This window comes from Nannobrachium achirus, assembly GCF_963921795.1.
Source record: "Nannobrachium achirus genome assembly, chromosome: 8".
Lineage (NCBI taxonomy): Eukaryota > Metazoa > Chordata > Actinopteri > Myctophiformes > Myctophidae > Nannobrachium > Nannobrachium achirus.
In genome coordinates, this window is record NC_137817.1 from 25,945,413 (window position 1) to 25,970,373 (window position 24,961).

The 24,961-nt window shown below is 40.1% G+C and overlaps 1 protein-coding gene across 1 annotated transcript; it reads left to right on the top strand.

Annotated features, from left to right (window-relative positions):
• The first annotated feature begins 705 nt into the window (after positions 1-705).
• On the top strand, positions 706-24,227 carry LOC308289682 (putative E3 ubiquitin-protein ligase HERC4). Its single transcript, XM_080731424.1, has 23 exons — positions 706-1,042; positions 3,172-3,328; positions 3,637-3,713; positions 3,893-4,120; positions 4,785-4,876; positions 5,316-5,443; positions 5,597-5,751; positions 6,610-6,665; positions 6,777-6,886; positions 6,981-7,040; positions 7,505-7,604; positions 8,489-8,669; positions 8,829-8,980; positions 9,153-9,272; positions 10,004-10,108; positions 11,535-11,714; positions 11,989-12,135; positions 12,626-12,792; positions 13,682-13,748; positions 14,283-14,353; positions 21,611-21,794; positions 21,996-22,098; positions 22,491-24,227. Exons 1-23 carry the CDS (start codon positions 829-831, stop codon positions 22,709-22,711), a joined length of 3,075 nt encoding a protein of 1,024 aa, XP_080587550.1. The 5' UTR covers positions 706-828; the 3' UTR covers positions 22,712-24,227.
• The last annotated feature ends 734 nt before the right edge of the window (positions 24,228-24,961 follow it).

Below are 24,961 nucleotides of genomic sequence, written 5' to 3' on the forward strand. Positions count from 1 at the left end.
AATAATAGAAATAAGAAAAACAGAAATATCTATCAAAGGTTCACTTATTGCGATGTTAATTTGTTCCACGTGATGGCGATCTAAGATCTAGAACTACTAGCCAGCCCAGTCACGTGACTAACTGAAGCGTACGTTTACGTCTGACGTCATCATCATCATCAACCAGATGGGATTTATGGCTCTTAGAAGTGAACCGGATCTCTGGGATCCGTTCCTTTCAAAGAGCCGTTCAAAAGACTGTCTCATTTTAGTTACAATTAGTTATTTAGTTACTTTGTAGATTTCTATTATAATTACAAATCCCTTCAACCCTATATACATATGCGTATATCTGCTGTTTTCAAATGTTTTTCTACATTTTATTCATTTGGAAAACTTGTGAAATGGGAAATTGTTCATAACGAGTACATTTTGATACCAGTACTGTTGTACTTCAAGTACATTTTAATTCCGAACTTCTACTTGTGGCAGAGTAGTTCTAAATTACAGTATTTATTATGTAAGATGTTTTGTACTTTTCCCACGATCCCACCACTGTTCATTAGAAAGCAACGGCTCCCTCCCTAGTCCCTACTGCGAACCGGATCCCATCGTTCATTTCAAAGAGCCGTTCAAAAGACTCGATTCGTTCGCAAACGTCCCACCTCTAGAACCACGTGTGTTTCCCCCGCCCCGCACACAAGACAGTTGAAGACACACTGGACTGGTGCTGCTGGGTGTCTATCGGGCAACAAGCCAGTGAAGCCACTGGTTTCGGCCATTTTTGGCCCTGTGCGTTTACGTTTTTAGCAGTGGTTCACTTTTTAGACCTTTAGGAAGAGCCTAAAGATGGAGCTGCACTGCTGGGGAGACAGACAGGTCGGACACAACCAGGCACCGACTCCTGTACCGTGGTCATGGAACAAGCCTGAACTGCTGCTCAACATAGCCTGCGGGAGCCAACACACTCTGTTCCTCACTAGGAAAGGCAACGTTCTGTCATATGGAAAGAACTCCAAAGGACAACTGGGCAGAGAGCATGTTTCTAATCCAAAAACACCAGGTGAGAATTTGAGATATCATGAACAGAAATTACATATTAAGACGCGGGTCGCTGTCTGCAGTGCTTTGTGTTTGTAAACTAGCTTTAGACTTCAACGTTTTCAGGCCAAGGGCCCCCTAGTTGGGAGAGCGATGTAGCCTCCCAACCTTTTCATAGATTCCATGTTTAACCACTTGAACCGTCAATACTTCATAAACTTGACCTTTCACCTTCTCCTCTACACCAAAGCTCTTTGCCGAAAATAGCCGATCTACAAGTTGCGAGGCGAGCTTGTACATCTGCTATTTTTGGCTGAAGTTAACAGAATATGGACACTAATGACAAGTAGTAAAAGTGGTTAATATAAAATAGGAGGGAAAAAAATCCTATAAAGATTTGGAGGACCCCTTGTAGTAACTCTGAGGACCCCCTGTTGAAGACCCATGTTGTAAACAGTAACACATGTGACGGCGATTAGATTACCTCCATGATTTTAGATGTTATAATTAAATTAAAGTTAAAGTCACTGTTTACGTGAATTATGCTTAAGAATTTTCCATTTTAATTTCAACGAAAGTCCAACAAGTCACAACATTAGCTGAGTTTAATTTCTTCATCCCATCTGTGAAAGGGTAAAAAAATGGCATAGAAAACGAACAAACACGTCTGATTTTGTTGGCCGCTCTCTGCCTGCCTGTGATTGATGATAAAATAGTTCTGCGCACTGTAGCTCTGGTCCATAGCCGCTATATGGACCAGAGCTGGTTCAGGCAAATCGCGGGCCTACTACATTCCATGATCTGATCTCCAGTCTACGAACCAAATTAAATGACCGCCTAGAAAAATCAACCAACGTGGATGTCGTGACAGTGAATGAGTTTGTTTACATCGCGGTTTGCGCTCGTTGTTGGAGCCCTTTTGACTTTCTGGCTGTTCTAGAGTAGACTAGATGCACGATGGGCTTTGTACGGACCCCCGTGTATTTGGGATGACTACACATCCCATGTGGGAACATAGAACCTTTTTTGTGGGGGTAAATGGGGAACATAGAACCTGGGGGACATAGGGCTGAAAGGGGGGTCCTCCCTATGTTCCCCAGGTTCTATGTTCCCCACTTCCCCCAAAAAAAGGTTATATGTACCCCAGGTTCTATGTTCCCCACCCACCCTCCACCAAAAAAGGTTCTATGTCCCCCGCTCAACCAAAAAAGGGTCTATGTTCCCCACCCCAAAAAAGGTATAGGCTATGTTCCAACTCAAATGCAGGAAATGGTGGGACATCAGGGCACTAAGAACATGTGGGCAATCCTAATTTTGGTGCCCACTTGTCCAGTTGTCCAGGTGCCCCTAGTGCCCAGATGTCTCCACCCCTAATTAGTACCTACATTTTCAGGTGCCCGTTCTGCTTTGTGCGGGGTATTAAAGAGGGGAACATAGAACCTGGGGAACATAAAACCTTTTTTGGGTAAGCGGGAACATAGAACCTTTTTTGGGGGGGGTAGTGGGGAACATAGAACCTGGGGAACATAGGTACGGTCCCCTGATAGGGGCTATGAGCGGAGCGGATATGTGTTGTTGAGATCACATATCAGTTAAATCATTGTAGCTGAGTGAAGAAGGGAAGTGTGACTAATTTCATATTATAAATGTAAAAAATCGAACCTCTGTTCGAAGTGGAGCTGTGTGTGTGTGTGTGTGTGTGTGTGTGTGTGTGTGTGTGTGTGTGTGTGTGTGTGTGTGTGTGTGTGTGTGTGTGTGTGTGTGTGTGTGTGTGTGTGTGTGTGTGTGTGTGTGTGTGTGTGTGTGCAACAGCGCCCCTCCCTTAACATGTGTGGTCAGAAAAGGTTACTGCAGGCTACAGACAGACACGGAGACAGACAGACCCACACACACGGCCACGTATAGGGAGCTTGTGTTCCACACAGCTCCAAAAATAAGGGGGAATGTATGCACACACACAACTATGGATTCCCTAGACCGGTGGGAATACCTAAACTTTATGATGTCTTATTACAGTTCTCGAAAATATTGTCTGTCACTGTCAGTCATGTTTGTAGACCAAACACATTGCCTTTTAAGACATGCCCATGGGGATGCCAGGTTGAAAGTGGCTAAGATGTAACATTTTGTGTGTTTCTGGTTTGTTTTCAGGCCGTGTGGAGGGTCTTAATGACATTGTGTCAGTGGCTTGTGGTAAGGATCACTCCATGGCTCTGACCAGCTCTGGAGATGTGTATGCCTGGGGGGCAGGAGGTGATGGACAGCTGGGTACTGGTCCCAGTTGTCCGCCCAAACTTTACACACCAAGGTAAGACCTAAGTTCATCATATTACATGGACATACACCATTTATGATTTAAAGTGGCAAAGGCACCTTGGTAATGTTGAAAAGCCAATGACTACTTTGAAATAACACAGCTTAACTACTTAAGCCCTATTTAAATCCCACACCATGTCACAATGGGTTGTTGTGAATTGTAGATCTGCAATGTTAGCTTTTTTTGCCTACTTAAATAAGGTAAAACAAAGGTATAACATTTTGAATTGGATTGAATTCAAACAAGTGATATAAAATATTTTATAACATGTTAAGATATACTGTATTATTAACTTACAGACCTGTCCCCATGATGTTGGAAACGCTGGTGGTGCAGGTTTCCTGCGGGCTCTCCCATACTGTGGCCTTAACTATAAGTAAGAAACGTAACAGCACTGGACACTTTTATGATCATTAAAATACTGTTCACAATTGCTGGTCAGCCTGGTCAAATTCCTTGTGTACTCTTGCTCAGATAGTCTGTGTGATGTCTTATAAAACTGACTGTATTTACCGTAATATGTTCTTCATTTAAGTCATTGCTTTAATTTTCCAGTGGGAGATGTCTTCACGTGGGGCTCGAACCTCCAGGGTCAGTTGGGTCTGGGGAAGGACGTTTCACTGCAGCCATCACCTGCCCACGTTCTCTCTCTGAGTGGGACAGCAGTGAAGCGGATCTCAGCAGGAGCGTCACACAGCCTGTTCCTCACCCTTCCAGGCTTGGTGTACTGCTGTGGTGCCAACAAATCCGGCCAACTTGGGCTCAACCGGGTGGACGAGAAGGGTACAGACCTAGACTAAGACTGAACTCAGACAGGCACATATAACATTGCTTTGAATAATGACAAATTGGGGCGTAGTAACATGTTTCTGTTAAAATTGCAATACACATTTGATTGGGATGATAAACGAAGGGGCAGGAAGTAAAGAATAAGGTCACCACTCATTGTCTAAACATTGGTGTATAGCTGTAGTTCCTCTATCACTAAGTGCAATTACCAGTTCAATATGAGTCTAATGTATCATATGCCCCGTTTTCATAGAGCAAAACTTCTGGAAGTTTTTTCCAAAATGACGGCAATTTTGAAATTCACGCCATGTAAAAAAAACGTCCACTAGACACCAAAGAGCAGTAACAGATTGTATTGGAGTAGATAAAGTTCAGTTGTTGATTGGCATAACATCATGTAGACTAGAGGTTAGTTGTTGATTATCATAACACAGTGAAAAGATTAAGACTACTTGAAACTGAGACTGTTTATTTTCATTTATACTGTAAGTTGAACTAGGGTGTTTTGTTTCAGTGTTGAAACTCAATTGAAACCTGGTTTTCTTATAATTGTATAATTTAATACATGTATTAATGAATTAACCGTACTATTATTATTTTTTTTTGGGGGGGGGGGAGATAATATCCTCTGACCTCTGTCTACACATTTATTTTTCAGGTAGGTTCAATGTGTGTGTAGTACCTGCCCTCAGAGCATTAGAAGTGTCCCTCATAAGCTGTGGACATTCACACACTGCTGTCTTAACAAAGGTATTGCACTTCACAATTCCTTTCACTCTGACAGAATGCTATAGTTTGTACTAGTTGTCCTGAAAGTTTTCCAGAAGTGAGTTCACCATGGGTTCCTTTTTTAAACAGGGGTTTTGATTTGCAGAAAAGAACCAAAAAAATCAAATATAAGGCATATGTCTAAGGGGAGGGGGTTAAATACCACAGGCCTATGTTTAGGCAGAGCTTTATTTCTTACTTTTTAACAAATCCAATGCAGAAATTCTTTGAAAAATATCAAAGTTACAATAAGCCATCATCCCTGTTGCACCCTATTCAACCCCTGAACTGAAGTTAAATCATACAAATTAAATCATATTATTAAACAAGTCTTTGTTAATTATCCTTTCCCTATGCATGAGTTGAACATCGACATGTTGCAATACACTAATCATTTCTGGTTCCTATTGTTGTACACTAGGATCGCAAGGTATTCACCTTTGGGGAGGGAAGTCAAGGTCAGCTTGGGCACAACTCCACTGCTAATGAACTGATACCCAGACAGGTAGTGGGTATTGATGGCCGCCCCGTACAGGTTAAATGTGGCAGGTATGTACTAACAATTCACTGCACCTCCAAGTGTTATCAAGCCATTTTTATAATGTATTTGTAAACTCCAACATTGCATTCTGTTTACTATAACCCTGATGTATTCGTACCAAGATAAGATACCTATCTACACTTAATCATTTTGTCTTCCAGCTACCATACTGTTGTATTGGTTTCTTCAGGCCAGCTCTGGTCTTTTGGAAATGGGGAGAAAGGTCAGCTTGGAACTGGTAGCTTGGAAGGGAGCCTGACACCCAAACTGGTTCAGCTGCCGTGGACCACTGAGAAACCCACAATCAAAGCCAAAGGTAGGCACTGGTCACTAGGGATGTCACAGTTATGACATTTTACCTGACAATTGTCACACAACGATTACATACACATACCTACTGTATAAAAACTATACATTTCTGTCTGGCTTTTAGGCTTTGAAATTGCTCAGGGCAGATATGACAACTGAAAAGAAAATAATAGTGGAAATAGACGATCTACAAGATCAAAACGCGTTGCGAGCTTGTAGATCGGCTGTTTCCACTATTTTTGAGGATGTTTGAAAATATAAATTTAAACATGAAAACGATTATGCAAAAATAATTGATTGTCTCAAATAATTGCTATTCATTTTGTAATAGTTGTGATAGTCCCATTTTCTGTCATAACGTTAAAAAAAAGAAACTGTTACGTTTATCTACCCAATATTTAGTCATGGGCAGTGCATAATGTGTGTAAAGAAACAAGCTATTGTTCATTTCGAGTGACAATGGTTAATTATTTCTAATATACAAATAATTTTAAACTGTCAATTAAAAATACATATCTTTTAGAGCATCCAGGTGGCTCAAAGGTAAAGTTTTTGCCCACAACTGTGGAGACAGGGATTAGGCCCCTTTACAGTGTCTCTGGTTTGTCTGGGCACTCCAACAAACACAATCTGCTATGTTTGTGGATGGGAAGCTGGCGGGGGATGGCAATCTTTAAAAAAAAAAAGTGCCTGGTGAATGTATGTGTATCCTGGTGAATGTATGTGTATCCTGGTGAATGTATGTGTATGAATGTGTATCCTGGTGAATGTATGTGTATCAGAGCAGGAGTGCTTGTTCTACACACTCCCCAAGACTGATGGAAGGTTATTAAAATGTCTTATTTGTTTTCATTTGTTTGAACAGACATGGTTTTAGCCTGTGGAGGGAGTACAAACTACATTTGTTGTGCACTTGCTCAGGTATTGTACTGCTGTAAACCTATTTCAAGTAGTAATGAGATGAATGTCTTCCATGTGGGTTGAGATATTAGATTGGTTTCATGTTTAATTTTATTTTCTTCATCATTATAGGACTATATTAGGGTATTAAATCTCGATGTGCAGAAGCCACTGGGGAAGCTGGATCAGCTGAAGTTTCAGAAATGGGTGATAAGTGGCAAAAGCAGTGAAGAGGCGATAAGGTTCACCGCTTTTTTCATCTTTTACTTCTTTTGAATATCAGTTATTCATCACTGCAGTATTCACAGAGCTGTCCATGTGTCGTTATACCAACAGATACTTAACCATGATGTTTTATACAAGTTCGTGCCTTGTTGCCAACTTCACAAAACTCGGGTAAGGTCTTCATTGTATTAGAAAAGACGTATAATGAATACGTTTATACAATTTTAACATACTAGAAGACAATTAAAAGCAAAGAATATCCTGTGTACTGTAAAAGTTACCAGAAGAATATAATATTGTTGCTGTTGGGCAGAAACCGGTTTCTTGTTTCAGAAATGAATGCCCTACTTCATTATACAAGAATCAATGTCAAACAAAAGTAAAATGGATAATATTGCATTGTGTCACAATGTGGTGTGCTATTTTGGAGGTCAAAGTGAGATTGGTTAATTATGTCAGTGGGTTTTATAATAATGAACCAATGAAAAGTATTTTTATTTTGACGGTCTAATTGTCACTAAATAATAACTAATTGCCTGAGATAATGTTTTATGTGTTGTGATGATGCATCGCTTCCATTAGGCTTTTTTATGCCTGACAAACGACAGTGTATTTGATATGTTGTTCTCTCTTAGCAATGGCCCGCCACTAGATCCAGATGCCTTAACAGTGGATATTGACATTACCAACCGGACCTTTGACCTGATGTTGAGAGTACCATGGATCAAAGAACAGGTAAAGTACAACTTTGAAAAAAATGTAATTTTTACTTATTTGTTTTTAGTGCCAATTATATTTTCTCCTACTCATTACGCAACTTAGGAGGAGCCCCCACCGGGAGGATGCTTATTTTAAAATATTAGTTACTGGTTACTTTGCAGATAAGAAACACTGAGAAACACTGTTCCCCTCGGCCTCAATGCAAAGGGATGGTCCCTCAACAATGTTCTCTCTTTAAATTGGATAGTTAGCTTACTTTGATATAGAGAGAGAGAGGAGTCCGCCAGCGAATATCCGCAACATTTGACACAAGAGAGAATAAATAACAGACGCTTTTTCACCCGTGGAAATTCGTGGCCGGGCCAAGCCACTGAAGCTAGAGGTGCCACAGCCAGGGAACCTAGGCCTCTGGGGTAGAGTTGTACCTACCCCCCTGGGCCCTTAATAATCGGGAGTCCCTTTTTTGCAGGTCTTTCAGTCCGAGTGTATCAAAAAAGCACCTCGGTTAAGATGGAGACGACGGAGGCGCGTCGTCTCAGGCTAGAGTGATGCCACGTGAGACAACGCCAAGCGAGCGTTAGCGAGCGAGTCGCTGTGTCGAGCCGAGCGTTGCGAAGGTCGCATGAGCCGACTCAGCACTGTTAGAGGTTTAAACCAGGGGTCCAGAATAGTAAATCTTCATCCCCCCGACTTTCGGCACCTCCACGCAGCCAGCTTCCACGGGCGGGTCTTGCCTTAACCGAGGTGCTTTTTTGATACACTTGGACTGAAAGACCTGCAAAAAAGGGAGTCGCCTTAATAACTGTATACTTTAAGAAATGCTGTTGAACATCATTCAATATATTGTTATAGGCTTATACAATGGCTTTTATCTCACTATTAACCTTTTTCCCATGTAGATAAAGTTTGCTCATATAATGGATCTGATCATTGAGGCAAGAGAAGTCATGAAATCACCAGAGATCTTCATGATTCTTCTGACATGTCCAATTCTCCAATGGGACGAGCACGTCATGAACTACGTCGTACCCCTGGCCATCTGTATAATAGACCTGAATGAGAAGACATTGGAAACGCTAAGTAAACAATTCACAATTCTTGTATATTGATTTTGTGGTTTGGGGATACTATATATCCAAGGATTTAATGACTGAATCCAAAATGCATAATGCTCATCAGACATTCAACAACAGTACAGAATTATTTTGTAACCAGTACATATGGTCTTTTGTCCGACAGGAACCTGGTGGGCATCGCTATCACCCTCAAACCTGATGAACGTCATCCTGGTGTTCAAAAATGCCCTGGCCTTCATGCTGAAAACTGGACTTTTGCACACCAACAACCTAGGGATCAAATACTTACTAAAAGTCCTCAAGCTAGTCTACAAAGTCAGTATTCATCTCTATCGTCATTCACTTAAGTATTTCTGTTAGAGAAATTCTGTGTGATCCAATTAATCCTTTTGTCCATTTAACAAAAACATATTTCCTCTTGTCAATTATTATACTTGTTTTGCATTTTCATACTATAAGTAAACTAGTCATTGTTTTTTTTTTACAGGCAAACAAATCTGAGAAGGGCCCAAAGGTCCCACTGAGTACCTTTTATGTGGAGGAAATCGCTGGTAATGTGGATCCATTTGTCGATGCCTTTGCTTGGCGTCAGTGCGCAAGTTGGAAGGTAAAAGATATATAGACATTTCAGGGTAATATCACTACTAACAATGCCTCTTGATGTTGAGAAACTATTTTCCTAACATTGTGTGAAAACGGTTCAAATGCCTGTACTCGGCCAGCCAAAACAAAGTAATGTAACTCTGTATACTGTATTTAAGAACATAACAGCAAAGCTGCTTCATAGAGAATTGGGGTGGCAGAAAAAACACAGGATCTAATGGTTAAAATATAATATTCTTCTGAAGTAGACCTTGTGGCGAAACATTAATCTATAATAAAGCCTGACTGGGAGTTTTTCATTTTTAACAGTGTGCAGACTTCATTTTTGAGCGGTGGTACATCATCTCCAATGCTTGATTGCGTGTGTATGTAACTATGTAACTATGTATGTAGCTTGAGCTGCAATACCTCTGGGTGACCAGTGGCACTGTTGAACACACACACACTATATGGCAGTTTGAGAACCCCTCGCTTAATGAAATGAACTGCTACACACACACACACACACACACACACACACACACACACACACACACACACACACACACACACACACACACACACACACACAGGGTATAGCTTAATAAAATGTATTTCTTGTTCCACTGTTGGTCCCACACCTGTTGTCCAGCGGATGTGCCAGTTTTATTGTTTCTTTAAAATATAATAGTCTTTACAGGTATTTTATTCAAATTGGTTTGATGATTAATGATGGATGTTTTTATTTTTTTAAAGGATGAACTGACACCAGCCATCTTTTGCCGCTACCCATTTCTGTTAAATCCTGGTTGCAAGATTGCAGTCTTCAATATTGATACCCGCCGATCAATGGTGTATAAGGTATGAAACACTAGGTCGCAGTTACTATCAAAACCTCCTCTGGCTGTTTGTCTGTCTGTCAGTCACGTCACATCACACTTCTCCCCTACTCATATCTCCGCCACTGTTGCCCCTATCCATGCCAAACTTTGCACACACACCACAACCTCAACCCCCCCATTTTTCACATGGCCCTCTTCTAGCGCTACCATGAGGCCGATTCTTGCAAAACACTTTTTTTTTGCTCCTACAGATTTGTCCCTAAAATCACGCAAAGCGGTACACAATATGTCTAGACTCTAGACTAGAGTCATGTCATCAACATGGATCTGTCCCTTTTAGCACCACCATCAGGCTGATGTTTTGGACACTGCTCCTACAGATTTGCCCTAAAATCACACAAAGTGGTACATGTGACCTGACGGTCGCTTATCTCCCGATTGGGGAGTCTTACTGGTTACAATATTTTGTAAACCTACACATACATTAGTACTTACTATCGTACTACTGCTATATACTGTAGATATAACTCAAGTCCTGACTTAAGAGCATGACTGAATGAATATCATGATGGAAGGGGGTACATTGGGTCTTTACTTTTTGTATGTATGTAAGCATTAGCCCCAACTGTTACGCCTAATGTAGAAGTGTCTGTCCCTCTGTAGTCAAAGCCGTCACTCACAACTGGCTAATTAATTAAAGCTTCTTCTTTTCTTTTTTTTAAGATTAGTTTTTGGGCTTTTTATGCCTTTATTTGATAGGTAGACTGTGACGTAGAAATCCTACTTCATTTATGGACTCCATAGCGGAATTGAAACTCTCAAAGGATCAGCAAAAACCTTGACTCAGAAACGATGTTAAAAGATAATAGAAAACATTTATTACAGCGCTGTAACAGTCATATACAATACAACATACACATACATCCTTCACCAACGACTGCCTTGCCCTCCCTCTAACAGTTCATTATTTCATCTGCTAAAACAAAAACATCTATTCCTGCTCTTTCCATAGCTCATTAAACGCCAAGAACGTATCTCTTTCTCACAGCCATAAAACAAGGAGGCACTGACTGGCTGCCAGCTGTGACCTTCCATGCTATACTCCCTACTTTCTGACTTCATCTACAAATGGTTCTCAGGACTCAAACTAGCAAATGTATTCACTACTAACCAATATACCATAATAATATAATTGCACCTCATCAACTGACAGGAAATGGGGAGAGAGATTAGGTAATGACATGTGGCAAAGGTCGTCCGGATCGAGAATCGAACCGGTGACGCCAGCAGGCATCACAGCCTAGTATGTGGTATGTGCCTTGACCACTAGGCCAGCGGGTGCCGGGTGCCCTAATTAAAGCTTCTGATGAATTTATGCAGAGGTGTTCCCATAGTAAAGTACCTAATATTTCCAAATTAACAATTGTAGTTGTTTGTGATTACAGAGAGTACACATTTTGGTTGATAAATGGTCTTCATTGTGGCCTGCTGGAGCATCGCCAGATATCCCAGATGCTACCCCTGCCCCGGACTTGCAGCTGAAGCTGAGACGGCAACACCTTGTAGAGGACACCTTCAAACTGCTAGGTGCAGCTGACCACACTGCTTTCCGTGGTGAATTAATGGTAAAATATATATTTATATACAGTATATATATATTGTTCTTATTCGAGTTGATGACATTGTAATTCACACAATTCGAAGTGAGTGGTATCAAACACGACACAGGTGCATATCTCCTTGTATGGGCCATTCTGTCCATGTCGTTAGTTATCTCCATACATGGAGTTCCGTGCTCATATACAGACATACAAATGTCCTTGTGAATGGCAGGCAAATTGAAGGTAACGATTGGAGATATCACCCTCACACCTGCCCCTACAAATGTATTTGTCATAGGTGCAATTTCAAGAAGAGGACTTGAAGAAACTGACTGAAGTCAACAGAAGAGACTTTTTCTTCCATGTGTTTGATGAACTGATGGCTCCTGGGGCCCAGATGTTCATGTACAATGAGACCAAGACACTAGCCTGGTTCCCTATCAAGGTAAATCCTGGATGATGAGTGGGAGACTAACATAGTGTCTGTTATTTTTGTCCAACATCTTATCCAAAAATCATCCAAAAATCATAAGTAGGCGAAATGGGTGTGGTTGTGTCATGCACCAAGGAGGTTCTATAGGAAGTTGTCACACACCAAGGAATCGTGAGAACTTTGAGAACATTTTGAGTCTACGACTTATGGTTCAAGCTTATAAGCCAAAACGTGGGCTGTTATATAACCACAATGACGCCGTTTCGGAAAATATAAAATCCTTTCTGATTATTCAAAGAACCATTGAAGTATATAGGATCCAAATAGGAGCATTTACAAACTGCTGGTCTGACAGTTCTAGCCTGGACATTATACTCATTATTCACTGTCATTGTCATTTAGTCCTTTGTTTTTGCCTCCTTAGATGATATTCTGCCTCTAAAAAAATCCTATTACTCTTTTCCCTGATTAATTCTATGTTCTACTACATCTATGCCAACAGCCCAGAGTTGAGGTGAAGAACTACTACCTGTTTGGGGTTCTTGTTGGCATGGCGATGTTCAACAATGTTCTCTTTCACCTGCCCTTTCCATTGGTCCTCTTCAAGAAGCTGCTGTACTTCAAATCCTCATTGGAAGACATGAAGGAGTTTGAGCCTGCAATTGCAGAGTAAGACTGGATGACACAAATATATTTTATTGTAATTTGGTACAGGGGGATCATTATGAGTGCCTCCACAAAAGTAGACCAATCACTGCTAATCTCTCAAGACAGATTTTAAAAGCATTTAAATATTCCTTCCTTCTTCCTTTTTTTACCGAATGGGTTCCCAGATTGATCACAGCCAATTACGCATATCAGCTGATGCGTTAACAGTAACAACCACAGATTTATACACATAGATGCCTCATTTGCCACTGCTGTTCATTGGAGTGATGCATTGTGGCCGCCACATTAGCTGGGTCAAGCCGTCACCCAGCTAAAAATTAGAAAAGAAAATGTGTGTGGTATTATCAATCGCAGCATACCTCATGCTGCTAAGCTCACATTAGCACAACGTTGGTGCTTTGTTAATACACCTCACATAGCCTCTCCATAGCTACAAATTACACAGAAGCCATGCTGTTATTGGACTCTGTGCCTTTATTGATGTTTGTGATTTAGGAAAAGATTGAACACAACCTGAACACAACCTAAAACAATGAAGATAATATATTGTGCATTTAATAAATGTATTTCTGTCTTGTAGAAGAAAATGTGGCTCCACAAAGTAGAGGTAACTAGAACTCCACTCGGTCTAGACGAGTATGTATGGCCTACTTGTGCGCCAGCAGAGCGTGCCATGAGGTGTACTCACCACTGGCATCACCAGGAATGCTGGTCCCTCATTGGCTGTTAATGATGACGTTGCCAGAAATGCTGGTCCCTGATTGGGCTACAGGCTTAAACAAAGAAGGACACCAACATGCATAACCAGCCGATCGCAGTACTTGAACGCTCTGCTGGCGCAAGTAATAATGAATACCTCTTTCTGTTTGAACACTTTATATACCTTCAGGAGTTTGCGTTGCATCTTGGAGGACTACACTGCCGATGTCGTTGATAACCTGCTGATGACTTTCACGGTAGGTTGAATTGTCTATCATCAATCATGTACGACGTATGATTGTTATGTATGTGATAGTAGAAAAGTGGGAAATCTACAGATTTACTGGTAATGGGGTACATGAATCTGTGGCATGGTAATTTACTTGTTTTATTAGGTAAATGTAGGTAAATCTATGGACCTGCTGGATTAGGCGTTACCATTAGAGCTGGGTTACTTGGAGATGTGAATCTACCAACTTGGAAATGCCAGAATTCACAGAAATGTCCTAAAAGCACTTTTATTCAGTTGGCATGGGTGAGCATGGGTACACATTTTGGTGTTAAGCCTTCAATGCTGTAACTGGTAAACACTTGAAATATAGTCTATAGATTTACCATACTGTAGGAATACACAGTATACCTTTAGCACCATACTGGGAAATGTTAATGGTAAATAGATAAGATTTCCTACTTTTACACTGTGTACAATAGGTGATATTCCACTAACTTTTTGGTATACCAGATTGGTGCAATGATACATCGTTTACACATCTAGTCTTTTTTTTCTATAGGTTCCATGGGACGGCAGCAATGTTGAACTTGATCCAAAACTAAAAGGAAAGCCTGTCACAAGCTCAAACAAGTATGTATAGAATATGTGATTGATATTAATTACCTTAATATTAATTATAAGGCTTGATGGAATTTTGGATCATATTCCATATGGATAAACAGTTTTCCCCAATCATAATAAAATACTCCACACAATGAATGAGACCACACCGGAGAATATGCGTTTTTGTGTTGAAGTTTAGTCAGAGTTCAAAGTACTGTACAAGTACAGTATAGCAAAATCACCCATCGTAAGCTCTCTGAGTACAAAGCATAATGATTCCACATATATAGTTGAATGTGTACAGCATAAAATACATTAGTCACATTATGATTGGACAATTAAGCATAACAATGGATCATGAGATGGTGTTGTGACTGAGTCTCGTGAACTCAGAAGCAAGGATGTAGAATGTTTTGGTTTCTCATTATCCAGTGTCCGGGACACTTTGACATTTCGCCGGTCAATCTTTCTGTCCCTGGAGTGGGGCAGATTCTCGTCTCGTGCATTAGTTATCAGATCAAAACATCATGGCATTGACTTTTAACACTGAGAATGATATCTATACCATGTTAAACAACAATAACATATTGTACTATCAATTCCCTCCTGAGATAGCATTTGAAGTGTTAAATGTCAAGGCAGCATAAACAACAAGGGAAGAAAACATGGGTTAAACTTTTTTTTTTAAGGTATTAGAAACAGAACATAATAATTGAACAATTTAAGTCAAAAACATTTCGATAGTTTTTGAAGAGTAGAGTCAAAAGAACTGTATATTTCCAAAGGTATTTAAATCAGAATATCATAATTGAACTTTGTTTTTGTTTTTTAAGTAGAGGTAAAAGATTTTTATTGTCTTAATTATTAATTATTATATATATGTATTTTACAAAGGTTCAATGTGTCGAAGATTGATTGGAACTTATCCATGTCAAGCAAGATAAAAACACATCAGCATCACGCTCCCGGGTGGTTATTACAATTTGGGGCCGATTTTAGTCAAAACAAGACGAACTTGACTCTTTACCATAATTTAGGTTAAAGACAAAAGCATTCAAAATGTATTTAGACAGCATCCGAAAATCAGCCGTTTGGCGGTCATAATTCGTACACCTCCGAGGTTACCTTTAGGTAATGAGTGGTCTTAATTGTCCCTGCAGGTTGGGGACATTTATAGTGAGGTGTCAAACCGGAGCCGCCTTAAAGCCAACTGTCTATTCCTCCTTACTGGCTTTTGTCCGAGTCAAGGTCTGGAAGAAAACTTTACAGCGGGAAAACGTGTGTGATGCGGTTTCATACTCACGAAATACATATGGATTTTTCACTCATCCTTTTTGACATTTCCACTTTGGACAGACATGCAGTGAAGTATGTGTCTGTCAACTCATTCTCAATTATCATCTCAAAATATCTTTATCTGTAAGACAAGGGAAAAGACAGGGACAAATCAATCCATAATGTAAGGCAATAAGGTATTTATATATAGAAATTAAATTGAAATGTTTAGATACATCACCAAAAAGGGGACACAAGTTGTGTCAGTTTGTTCTGTTAGGGGAAACAGATTAACCCTGTTGAGGATTGGAATCAACTTCACAAAATGAAATATATTTAAATGGGATGAAATGAAAAACAAAATGAAATATGAAAATATGAAATCAGAAAATGAAATATGAATTCAGAAAATGAAAATATGAAAGAAATAAAATTAAATGAAAAAATATTAATTCTAAATATTAATTCTCCAAACACATTCCCTCCCGTTTGCCACAGCCAAAAATATTGGGTGTGACAAAAATTGTTTTGTTGATGTTTGGAGGCAATATGGTTAAATGAGAAACAGATGATCAAGTGTACCGAAGTACAGTAAACCCTGTGGATAGGACAATAATCATATACGGTACAGAAGTAGAGTGTATGGTTAGACATTAGAGTTAGAGCGTTAGCGAGGCCTGCTGAAGGCTGAAAGCCTCTCTGAAAGTGTCTGAAACCCAGAGAGAGAGAGTAAAATAATAATAATAAAAATAGGTAAAATAATAATAATAAAATACATAACATAATCATAATGTCATTTTTTTTTATTTTTATAATGTGTAATCCCGTATAAGCCCAGTAGGGTTGTAATAATTGTGGAATTTGACTGAACGGGTTTGAATGGAGCCCAGCCATCTAAATTGTTTTTGGAACCGTCTCAGCCTGCTTTTACTCAAGTAAAGAGGATAAAGTATTACCAAAAATAAACCAACATGAGAAATTAAAGGTTGAGTAAAGCAGGGCTAGGCCTCTTCCATCCTTAACCCATACTGCAGTTTATGTGTTAAGAATGGTAAAAGTAAATGTTTTTGGTTCATGTCCATAAGATGTGGTTTGAAAGAACAACGTTCAGTTGTTACACAGGAAATAGTGTTTTTCACGACAAAACAGGAGGACAGGAGAAAACTGGTTAAAATAAAATAAACAGTCATGAAATTAAACAGGTTAAAATAAAATTGAAATAAAACAGTCAGTCAGTCAGTCACTGATAATCAGTCAGTTAAGTTGGTAGCGAGTTAGTGGAGTTAGTTCCACTATACCTGTTCTGCCATGTCATTAGTCCGTCCTGTCCCCTAAAATAAAATAAAGCCCACCTGTCATTGGTGGGAAGAAAAAAATTATTAAGACATAGAAACATTCAAATAAACCCAAGCGTTGGTTGTTATCAGTACGAGTGTAGTCATAACAAGAGCGAATGAGATCCCCTTTGAGAGAGAGAGGGAGAGACAGTCATATGTGTAAATAATTCCTAGTTTTGCAAACCAGGCAAGTGAGTTAGAACACAATACAGAGGGAGAAAAACCCAAGACAGATTCAAATATAACCCCAGCACATTGTTATCAAGCCCTGTATTAGAATGTAAACAGTAGATTATACAGAACAAGAGCGAATGAAACCCATTTTTGAGAGAGAAAGAGAGAGCAAGGTCACACAGAAACTGAATCGGCTCGTGGCCTCTCAAGGTAAAAATAAGAAAAATGAAATAAAAAACAATTCCAGCAATCCCCTCATAGTTTTTTTTCCAAAAATAAAACAATAATAACACATAGGCCGTGCCAGCCTATAAGCAGCGTAAGCAGCTCACGCGAGCAGCAGGCATTGAGCAAGCAAGCAGCATAAGCCAAGCACATATTGTACCATATTGTACACAGAAGCAGCACCGCTCACTTTATACTTGGTTTGATTTTCCTGCTTTCATAATAGACAAACCGAAATGTAACCAGGGGAGGAAAATTGGATTAGAGATGATTAGACAGACAATATATCAAAAACATTTAACAGATGGGTTTGTCAGTCAGAACTTGATTTTTTTTTCTTTTTTTTTTTCTCTCAGAAGTCGTACTTAGTCAAAAGTAAACAAAATATATAGTACCATTATCTCGGGCGTCCCCAGGGTCAAAAGAGCGTTTGTTCTTTTCGGGACATTGTAATCCATGACAGTCACGTAGCAGATCTACAAGCTCACAACGCGTCCCATCGCATTGTGAGTGAAAGGCCAGCCAGGTTCGGCTGGGGGGGGGGGGGGGGGGGCTCTGTCAAGCCCTTCAGCATCTTGAAAACATTGCTTGCGTCCTCTGTTCCTTCCTGATGAGGTTCGAACATCCAGTGGCAAATAATGTCCGATTTCTCCACAGCTCCGCACATATCCATTGACATGTTCCAGGAAAAGTTTTAGGCAGTGTTGATAACTGGGAGTCCCCGATGATCTTCCAGAATGACTTGAGGTCCGGGTTAAAAAGAGGTTCTGGGTTTAGATTGTAACCTTTCATCCGTGTGGGTCCAGGTTTTACACGATAAAAACACTGCTTCTCGGAGCAGGGGGCTTTTTTAGCTTGAATGGTCATGTTTCTTAAAAATGTTCTTAGGAGCGCTGAGATAAAAAGCTCCTGTATTCAACATCTCAGAGTCGCCTGAGACGGAAATAAAATAAAATAAAATAAGATAAGACGAAAACGAAGCTTAAAGCATGAAGATTTCCGTCAGAACGTTCGGTTCTAGAGCATAAAGTGAAATCTCCTAATTAAAATAACCACGCTATTTCTTATGTGATTAAGTGGCTCTAATCAGCCGTATTGGGTTATCGTACTGGCCGAAGAGACATTCCTTCAGAACAAAATATGTTCTGGCCCCAAATAAAAAGATTTCGTCTCAGAACTTCTTGAAACAGCCGTTCTAGAGCATAAAATGAAATCTATATTGAAGTCTCGTACTGATACAAACCCAACCTTAGACAAGCAATCTCCGTGGCCAAACGGCTGCTATGTCCTCAAAACATGTAACAAAAAGCGACAAAAACAATAGACTACAAAACATTAAACAATAAAAACGCAGCTGTGTTAAGAGCTAGCTAGACTCTTAAGACAGCAGGTATAAACGTATGACCTGGGTTCTGTTGAATTAGGACAGTGTGTGAGAATGAAGCCCGCCTCTCAAGTCTCTGTGAGAGAAACTGTCTGTGTCCGGTCCCTGGTGTGGAACGCTGTGCCAGAGCCAACCCTGGCTGCCTCCATTTCGGCTTTCTTCAGACCGTTGTGAGATTTTATCGATATGTTGATGTGGGAGAGAGTCATCATATCCGAATTCCTTTCTCCATATGGGCAAAAATGGTGCAATTGTGGGGCACCTAGAAACAACTGTTTCATTTCCTCATCGTCTATCTTAGCCGTTACGGCTGTTATCAGTTCATTCTCCAAGCTTTGGAGAGAGGCTTCAAGCTCAAAAATGGTGCAATTGTTCCGTTTGTAAAAAGGTTGTTTAGATTTCGGCAGGTGTTTTCTGCCTCCCTGTGCTCGGGGCGTCCCAAGGTAATTTCTCCTCGCGTAAGAGGAAAAAACGTGTGGGAGATAGTCCTTTCCGTGGGAGTCAGGGGAAACGTCTGATAATATCCCCGGCTGGTTGTTAACTGGTTCTAGCAGCGGAAGAGACCAATATCTCCTCGGAGCTAATCCGGCAATCGAATGGGCCATTTGATGGAATTTGGATCATATTCCATATGGATAAACAGTTTCCCCCAAAATGATAAAGTACTCCACACAATGAATGAGACCACACCGGAGAATATGCGTTTTTGTGTTGAAGTTTAGTCAGAGTTCAAAGTACTGTACAAGTACAGTATAGCAAAATCACCCATCGTAAGCTCTCTGAGTACAAAGCATAATGATTCCACATATATAGTTGAATGTGTACAGCATAAAATACATTAGTCACATTATGATTGGACAATTAAGCATAACAATGGATCATGAGATGGTGTTGTGACTGAGTCTCGTGAACTCAGAAGCAAGGATGTAGAATGTTTTGGTTTCTCATTATCCAGTGTCCGGGACACTTTGACATTTCGCCGGTCAATCTTTCTGTCCCTGGAGTGGGGCAGATTCTCGTCTCGTGCATTAGTTATCAGATCAAAACATCATGGCATTGACTTTTAACACTGAGAATGATATCTATACCATGTTAAACAACAATAACATATTGTACTATCAAGGCTCATTCCAGCTTGTCTTTTATCTGAATGAAGAACTACTAAGAGGAGCATCACATAGTTTTAGCATTTGCTGATTGTCACTGCTACAAGGTGTGGGCATATGCAGGTTTTAAGATAAAAGTATCCTTTTTCTCTGGATGTAATGGAATATAGTATGCCCACTGACTTCTTATTGAAGGCATATGACCATGTAACATGTAAATGTTGTAAGTAAATATGAATTATTGCACATGTTGAAAGTGTAGAGAGGGTAGTAACATACTGTAGGCACATAACTTAATGTATGAATGTTCTGTATACACATAACTTAATGTATGAATGTTCTGTATGAACAGAACTTAATGTATGAATAAATAGGTAAGTAATTGCACTTGTATTGAGTACACATTAGGACTGCCCCCTCATAGTCAATGAATCAGTATGGAGATAAAACTAGAAAGATGAAATTGCAAGTGTGGTTGCCGTGAGTCACACTTGCAATTTGCTAATAAATGAATGGCCATATATGGAGATCTCTGTGTCAGTCCTGGTCCCTTTATACCCATATATGGAGATCGCTGATGTCATCAATATTCAGCCCATATCTTGGAATTCCCATATATGGACATACTGTCAGTCTCATGTGGTCTAAGATGTCAGACATCTATGATGTCAGTCTTCTCCGCTTTTGGGAAATGTTATTTTTTTAATTAAAGTCGATGGAGAAAATTAATTCACGAACAAATGTATATAAATTAAACTATATATAACATATATCTTAGCAAAATGCACCCCTACGTGTCCCGAAGAAGCCGGTCGATTTGACATGGCGTTCCACCAAAACTGGGAGGACTACGGCGGCAAAAAAAGGTTTATCTGGAAAGATGGATGTAAGGACAACAAGTACTATAGTCTGGTTGCCCTGCAGGTGCAACCACGCTAATAAAACGTCTTGGTCAAGTAACACGAAGCCAACTCATTTAATTTCCTGAAAAATGCATTTTCTAGTAGGTATAAGGGATTTTCTAGTTGGAGGTGCTTTTAAATTATTGGACTTTGCAAACTGATTACAGATTTGTCAATAGAGGGTATGCGCGTGACATCACTGTTGCTGGAAGTTATGTGGGAACACGCCTACTGAGTGGTAAAATATGAATTTCTGCCATTGACAGCCCATACATCCAAACAGAAAAGTCCTATCTGATTGTATTAAACAAAGTTAACTCACCAACATTGCGGCTGTACTGAAAGCTTGAATTATCCTCTTTCTATCTGCAAAGTTTTTCTTTCATAAAAATCCACCATAGGCATGGTATGAGCTTCTTTCTGTCAAGACATTCTCTGCGGGTTTTTATTTTTCCAAGAGTCAGAGTTTGGAAGCACTCATTTTCTACAACACAACATCTTGCTGCCTCCTGCATTATGTGTAAATTAGAAACAGGTGGTATGCAGGGCCGTTGAGTGATTTGCAACTAGCGCTTCCAAACTCCAATGCTCCATGCTGCTCAATGTTTTGCCACTCAGTCTAGATTAGGGGGGCGGGTCCCAGTGGACGTGCATACCCTCTATTAAATCAACAAATCGATTAGTCGATAAAGTCTTTGACTATTAGTCGACTAAGAATTTCTGTAGTCGCCAACAGTCCTTGCTCACTCAGAGTAGCAGCATACATTACATAGTCATATCCTGACAGCTGTCAAATTACATGATTGCTTGGTTATATTTTGTTCTTCTGAATTGATCCTTTGACTTATGATTGATTTCAATCTATGTCTGCGGTTTACTAGGCAGGAGTTTGTTGATGCTTTTATCAACTACACATTCAACACATCTGTGGAGAGAATCTTCGAAGAGTTCAAGAGGGGCTTCTACAAGGTGTGTGACAGAGATGCAGTGGAATTATTCCAACCCGACGAGTTACAAGCAGTGATGGTGGGACAAGAAACCTACGACTGGCATGTATTGAAGAAGGTTAGTTTGACTGAAAGCTGTTTCTGTCTAACTTTTGAGCCAGGAAGGAGGGATAATTATGCTATTACGCTGCAATCTGGTGGTTTAATTCATAGCTTGATGAGAATGGCTTTAGATATTTAATTATATTCTACTATATACATACAAAGTTGAATTAAACATAAAGCAATAATTGCTATAATTTATTGTAATTCCATCTAGAACACTGAGTACGAAGGGGAGTATCACTCCAAACATCCCAACATTATCACATTCTGGGAGGTGTTTGAAGAACTCACAGAAGATCAGAAGAAAGGCTTCCTTCGTAAGTATAATTTTGCTTGTAGTTTTCATTAACTTTGAATAGTGTTAACACTGGTTTTCCTCATGTTTAAAAGTAAGATCCATCTCCTCTGCTTAAATATTTCTTTTTGCATTTCCCAATTCCTCTCTATTCTAGGATCACAGATTATGATAGACCAGTATGGGGCTGGCACTCAGAAATGATAACATTCCACTAATCCTTGTTTATATACATTTAATTAGACTTCATTAGCCATACATGGATGCTTGCTACAAAATAACACTATTGATGTGTACATCCATACTTGTAATGTCATTAATCAAAACATTGTTGTTAAAATGTAAGATATTAAATATGCAATGTTCTTTAAGATATTTAAATATGCAATATTCTATTCCACTGTTTCTCCCCAGTGTTTGTTACAGGTTGTGACCGTGTACCCATTCTGGGTATGGACCAGATTAAGATGAAGATTGCTGTCCGGCCCGAATCCTTTGAACTACATTTCCCAGAATCCCTCCCCTGTGATTCCCAGTTGCTACTGCCCATCTACCAGAGATACCCAGTCAAGAGGACAATGCATAACAGACTTATGGTAGCTATCAACCACAAGAGAGGCTTCTGGATGGAATGATGCTGTATAGAATAAGTCAAATCAAACAGGGTCATTGAGAACCTACTATATCAAGGAAACCACAGATGTTATTGTAAACTTTGTTTGATTTAACCAAACATTTGACCCCTACAATAACACTCGCACACTTGCATGTTCTATGTTCTGACAAGTTTAAATTTTATTCCATTATGTTTAATTGAGTTTATAGTATTATACCATAGCCATGTATAAGCTGAGCTGTTTTGGCTAACGTCTAAGATGAAGATACTGGCAAGAAAGGAGTTGATTTATGGCACAAAGTCTAGCTATCTAAACTTGATTTGTTGAGGTTCTCTAAACACTTTTAAGTAGCAAAGATTAGACGATAATATCCAGACAGTCATGTTGAAACCACTGAATGCCATATCAAGGGAAGCCTGGTTTTATTGATAATGAAGATGCACATATCTTTCAGATAAGTATTATTATTTTTTTGACATCATTCTACGTTTACTTATGAGTCCTAGCATCTGTTGGTCAAAACATTGTCTGCTGTATGGAAGTAAAATAAAGGCCTTTTCACATGGAGAGCAACGCTATGTCTGCGTACTCACTTGGATCTGTGGTGGAGCACTGCGTTCCGTGCGTTCACATTCAGTAGATGTGTTTCAGTGGTTCTCAAAGTGAGGTCAGGCGTTCCTTGGGAGGGAGGGGGTTTTTAAATGGACCCTTACAGGTCTGGGTGACCTTGAAATTAAAAGGTTTGAAAACCACTGGGATAGAAACAAGTTCAGTATTTAAACTCTGGCCGCAGGCGGGCATGTGCGTGAGATAAAACACAAACATGGCTTTCACGGTGTGAACGTGAAGTGAGCGGTGCCTTTAAAGTAGCATGGCCAATGAGCCAAGTGTGGGACGAACATACAGTACATACATACAGACAAAGCCAGATGAAGGAGCGATTAGCAACACTAGAAGACTGACTGCGCTGCCCCCATCTATTCATTTCAATGAAAGTTGCTCTGTGGCGTTTGAAGCACCCGGAATATCGAGGCCAACTCTTGGCCTAATAGATGGCGTTTCAGATTATAGAAGCTTGCGCAGTAGCGTTTTAAATGCAGAAGTGTTGCTATCCCAGATTTGACCAGCAGGCTACGGTCGCTTCACTACTCTACCATGGTTCTGGGGCCTTGGAGAGCGTCTGTCTACTTGTCCCTATGCTGTGAGATTACCCATGCCTCCCTAACTGAACACTCGCCTCTCATAGAAAATCGTCACTTCCATGTGAAAAGGCCTCAGAATAAAATATGAACTAAGTACAGTAGCTCCATCAGTCTTGAGTTTAATGTGCCATAAACTGAATTTCTTCTCTATGGCTTGGAGTAATGTGCCATAAACTGAATTTCTTCTCTATGGCCTGGAGTATTTGGGCAGATTTTACACTCATGGTTGGGGTCAATTATTTTTCTAATTTACTTTTTGTGATGTACACTGCTTTGACCCATGTTTTAATTAAGTTATACCTTGAAATAAACTGCTTGTTGAAGTTTTGTTTTTTTAAGGCATTTGTGCATTTTTTCCTTGTTGCTCATATTTTCTGTATTGACACCACAAGTAGGCCAAGTAAGACAATGCACTTGACCCTTGGGAGATAGATTGCTGAGGTCAGGTGAGGTGGAGCACCACACCTACCATCAGTTCATGCAGTTTACTACACACAACTTTGTTAGTATTGTTACCTGTGAGCCATGCCCTATTCATAATGCAAATTCACACTTCCCAAATATGAATACAATGTTACAAGGTGAAGGGATAACTAAAATAACGTATCTTATATATACATTCCTCTAAGAGCCGCATCCCACTTCCAAGCCCATTCACGCCCCCTTTACATCGACTTCAACTCATAGGTAGGTGCTAGAACGTAAGGAATACCGCCCATAACTCTATCATTGGCCCCCCGTTGCCATGGTGACCGCCGTCCATTGGCTCGTATTCCCAGCTATGGGACCGGCGGATCCAATTTCAACCGAGGGGGGCGTAGCCAGAACACACACACACACACACACACACACACAAAAATAGCTAATAGTTAGCTCACAACTTTCCACTTTTCTCTTTCACCTCAATCGCAGTAACATCCGTATACACCACTTAGCTGGACTGATCACGTGGCACACGGAGTTCTTAACCGGAAGTGCGTCCAGCGGTCAAATATGTCCGACCGGAAACGTGCGCTGCGCCACAATAGTTCCGCCACAATAGTCCCCCCCCCCAAATTTTTTTTTT

What these genes read in the sequence shown, in the direction of transcription:
- LOC308289682 (XM_080731424.1), top strand. Translation starts at nt 829, where the DNA reads ATGGAGCTGCACTGCTGGGGAGACAGACAGGTCGGACACAACCAGGCA. An exon ending in GTCAGTGCGCAAGTTGGAAG is followed by an intron (nt 9,273 to 10,003) that starts GTAAAAGATATA and finishes ATTTTTTTAAAG; the next exon opens with GATGAACTGACACCAGCCAT. An exon ending in ACCTGCTGATGACTTTCACG is followed by an intron (nt 13,749 to 14,282) that starts GTAGGTTGAATT and finishes TTTTTTCTATAG; the next exon opens with GTTCCATGGGACGGCAGCAA.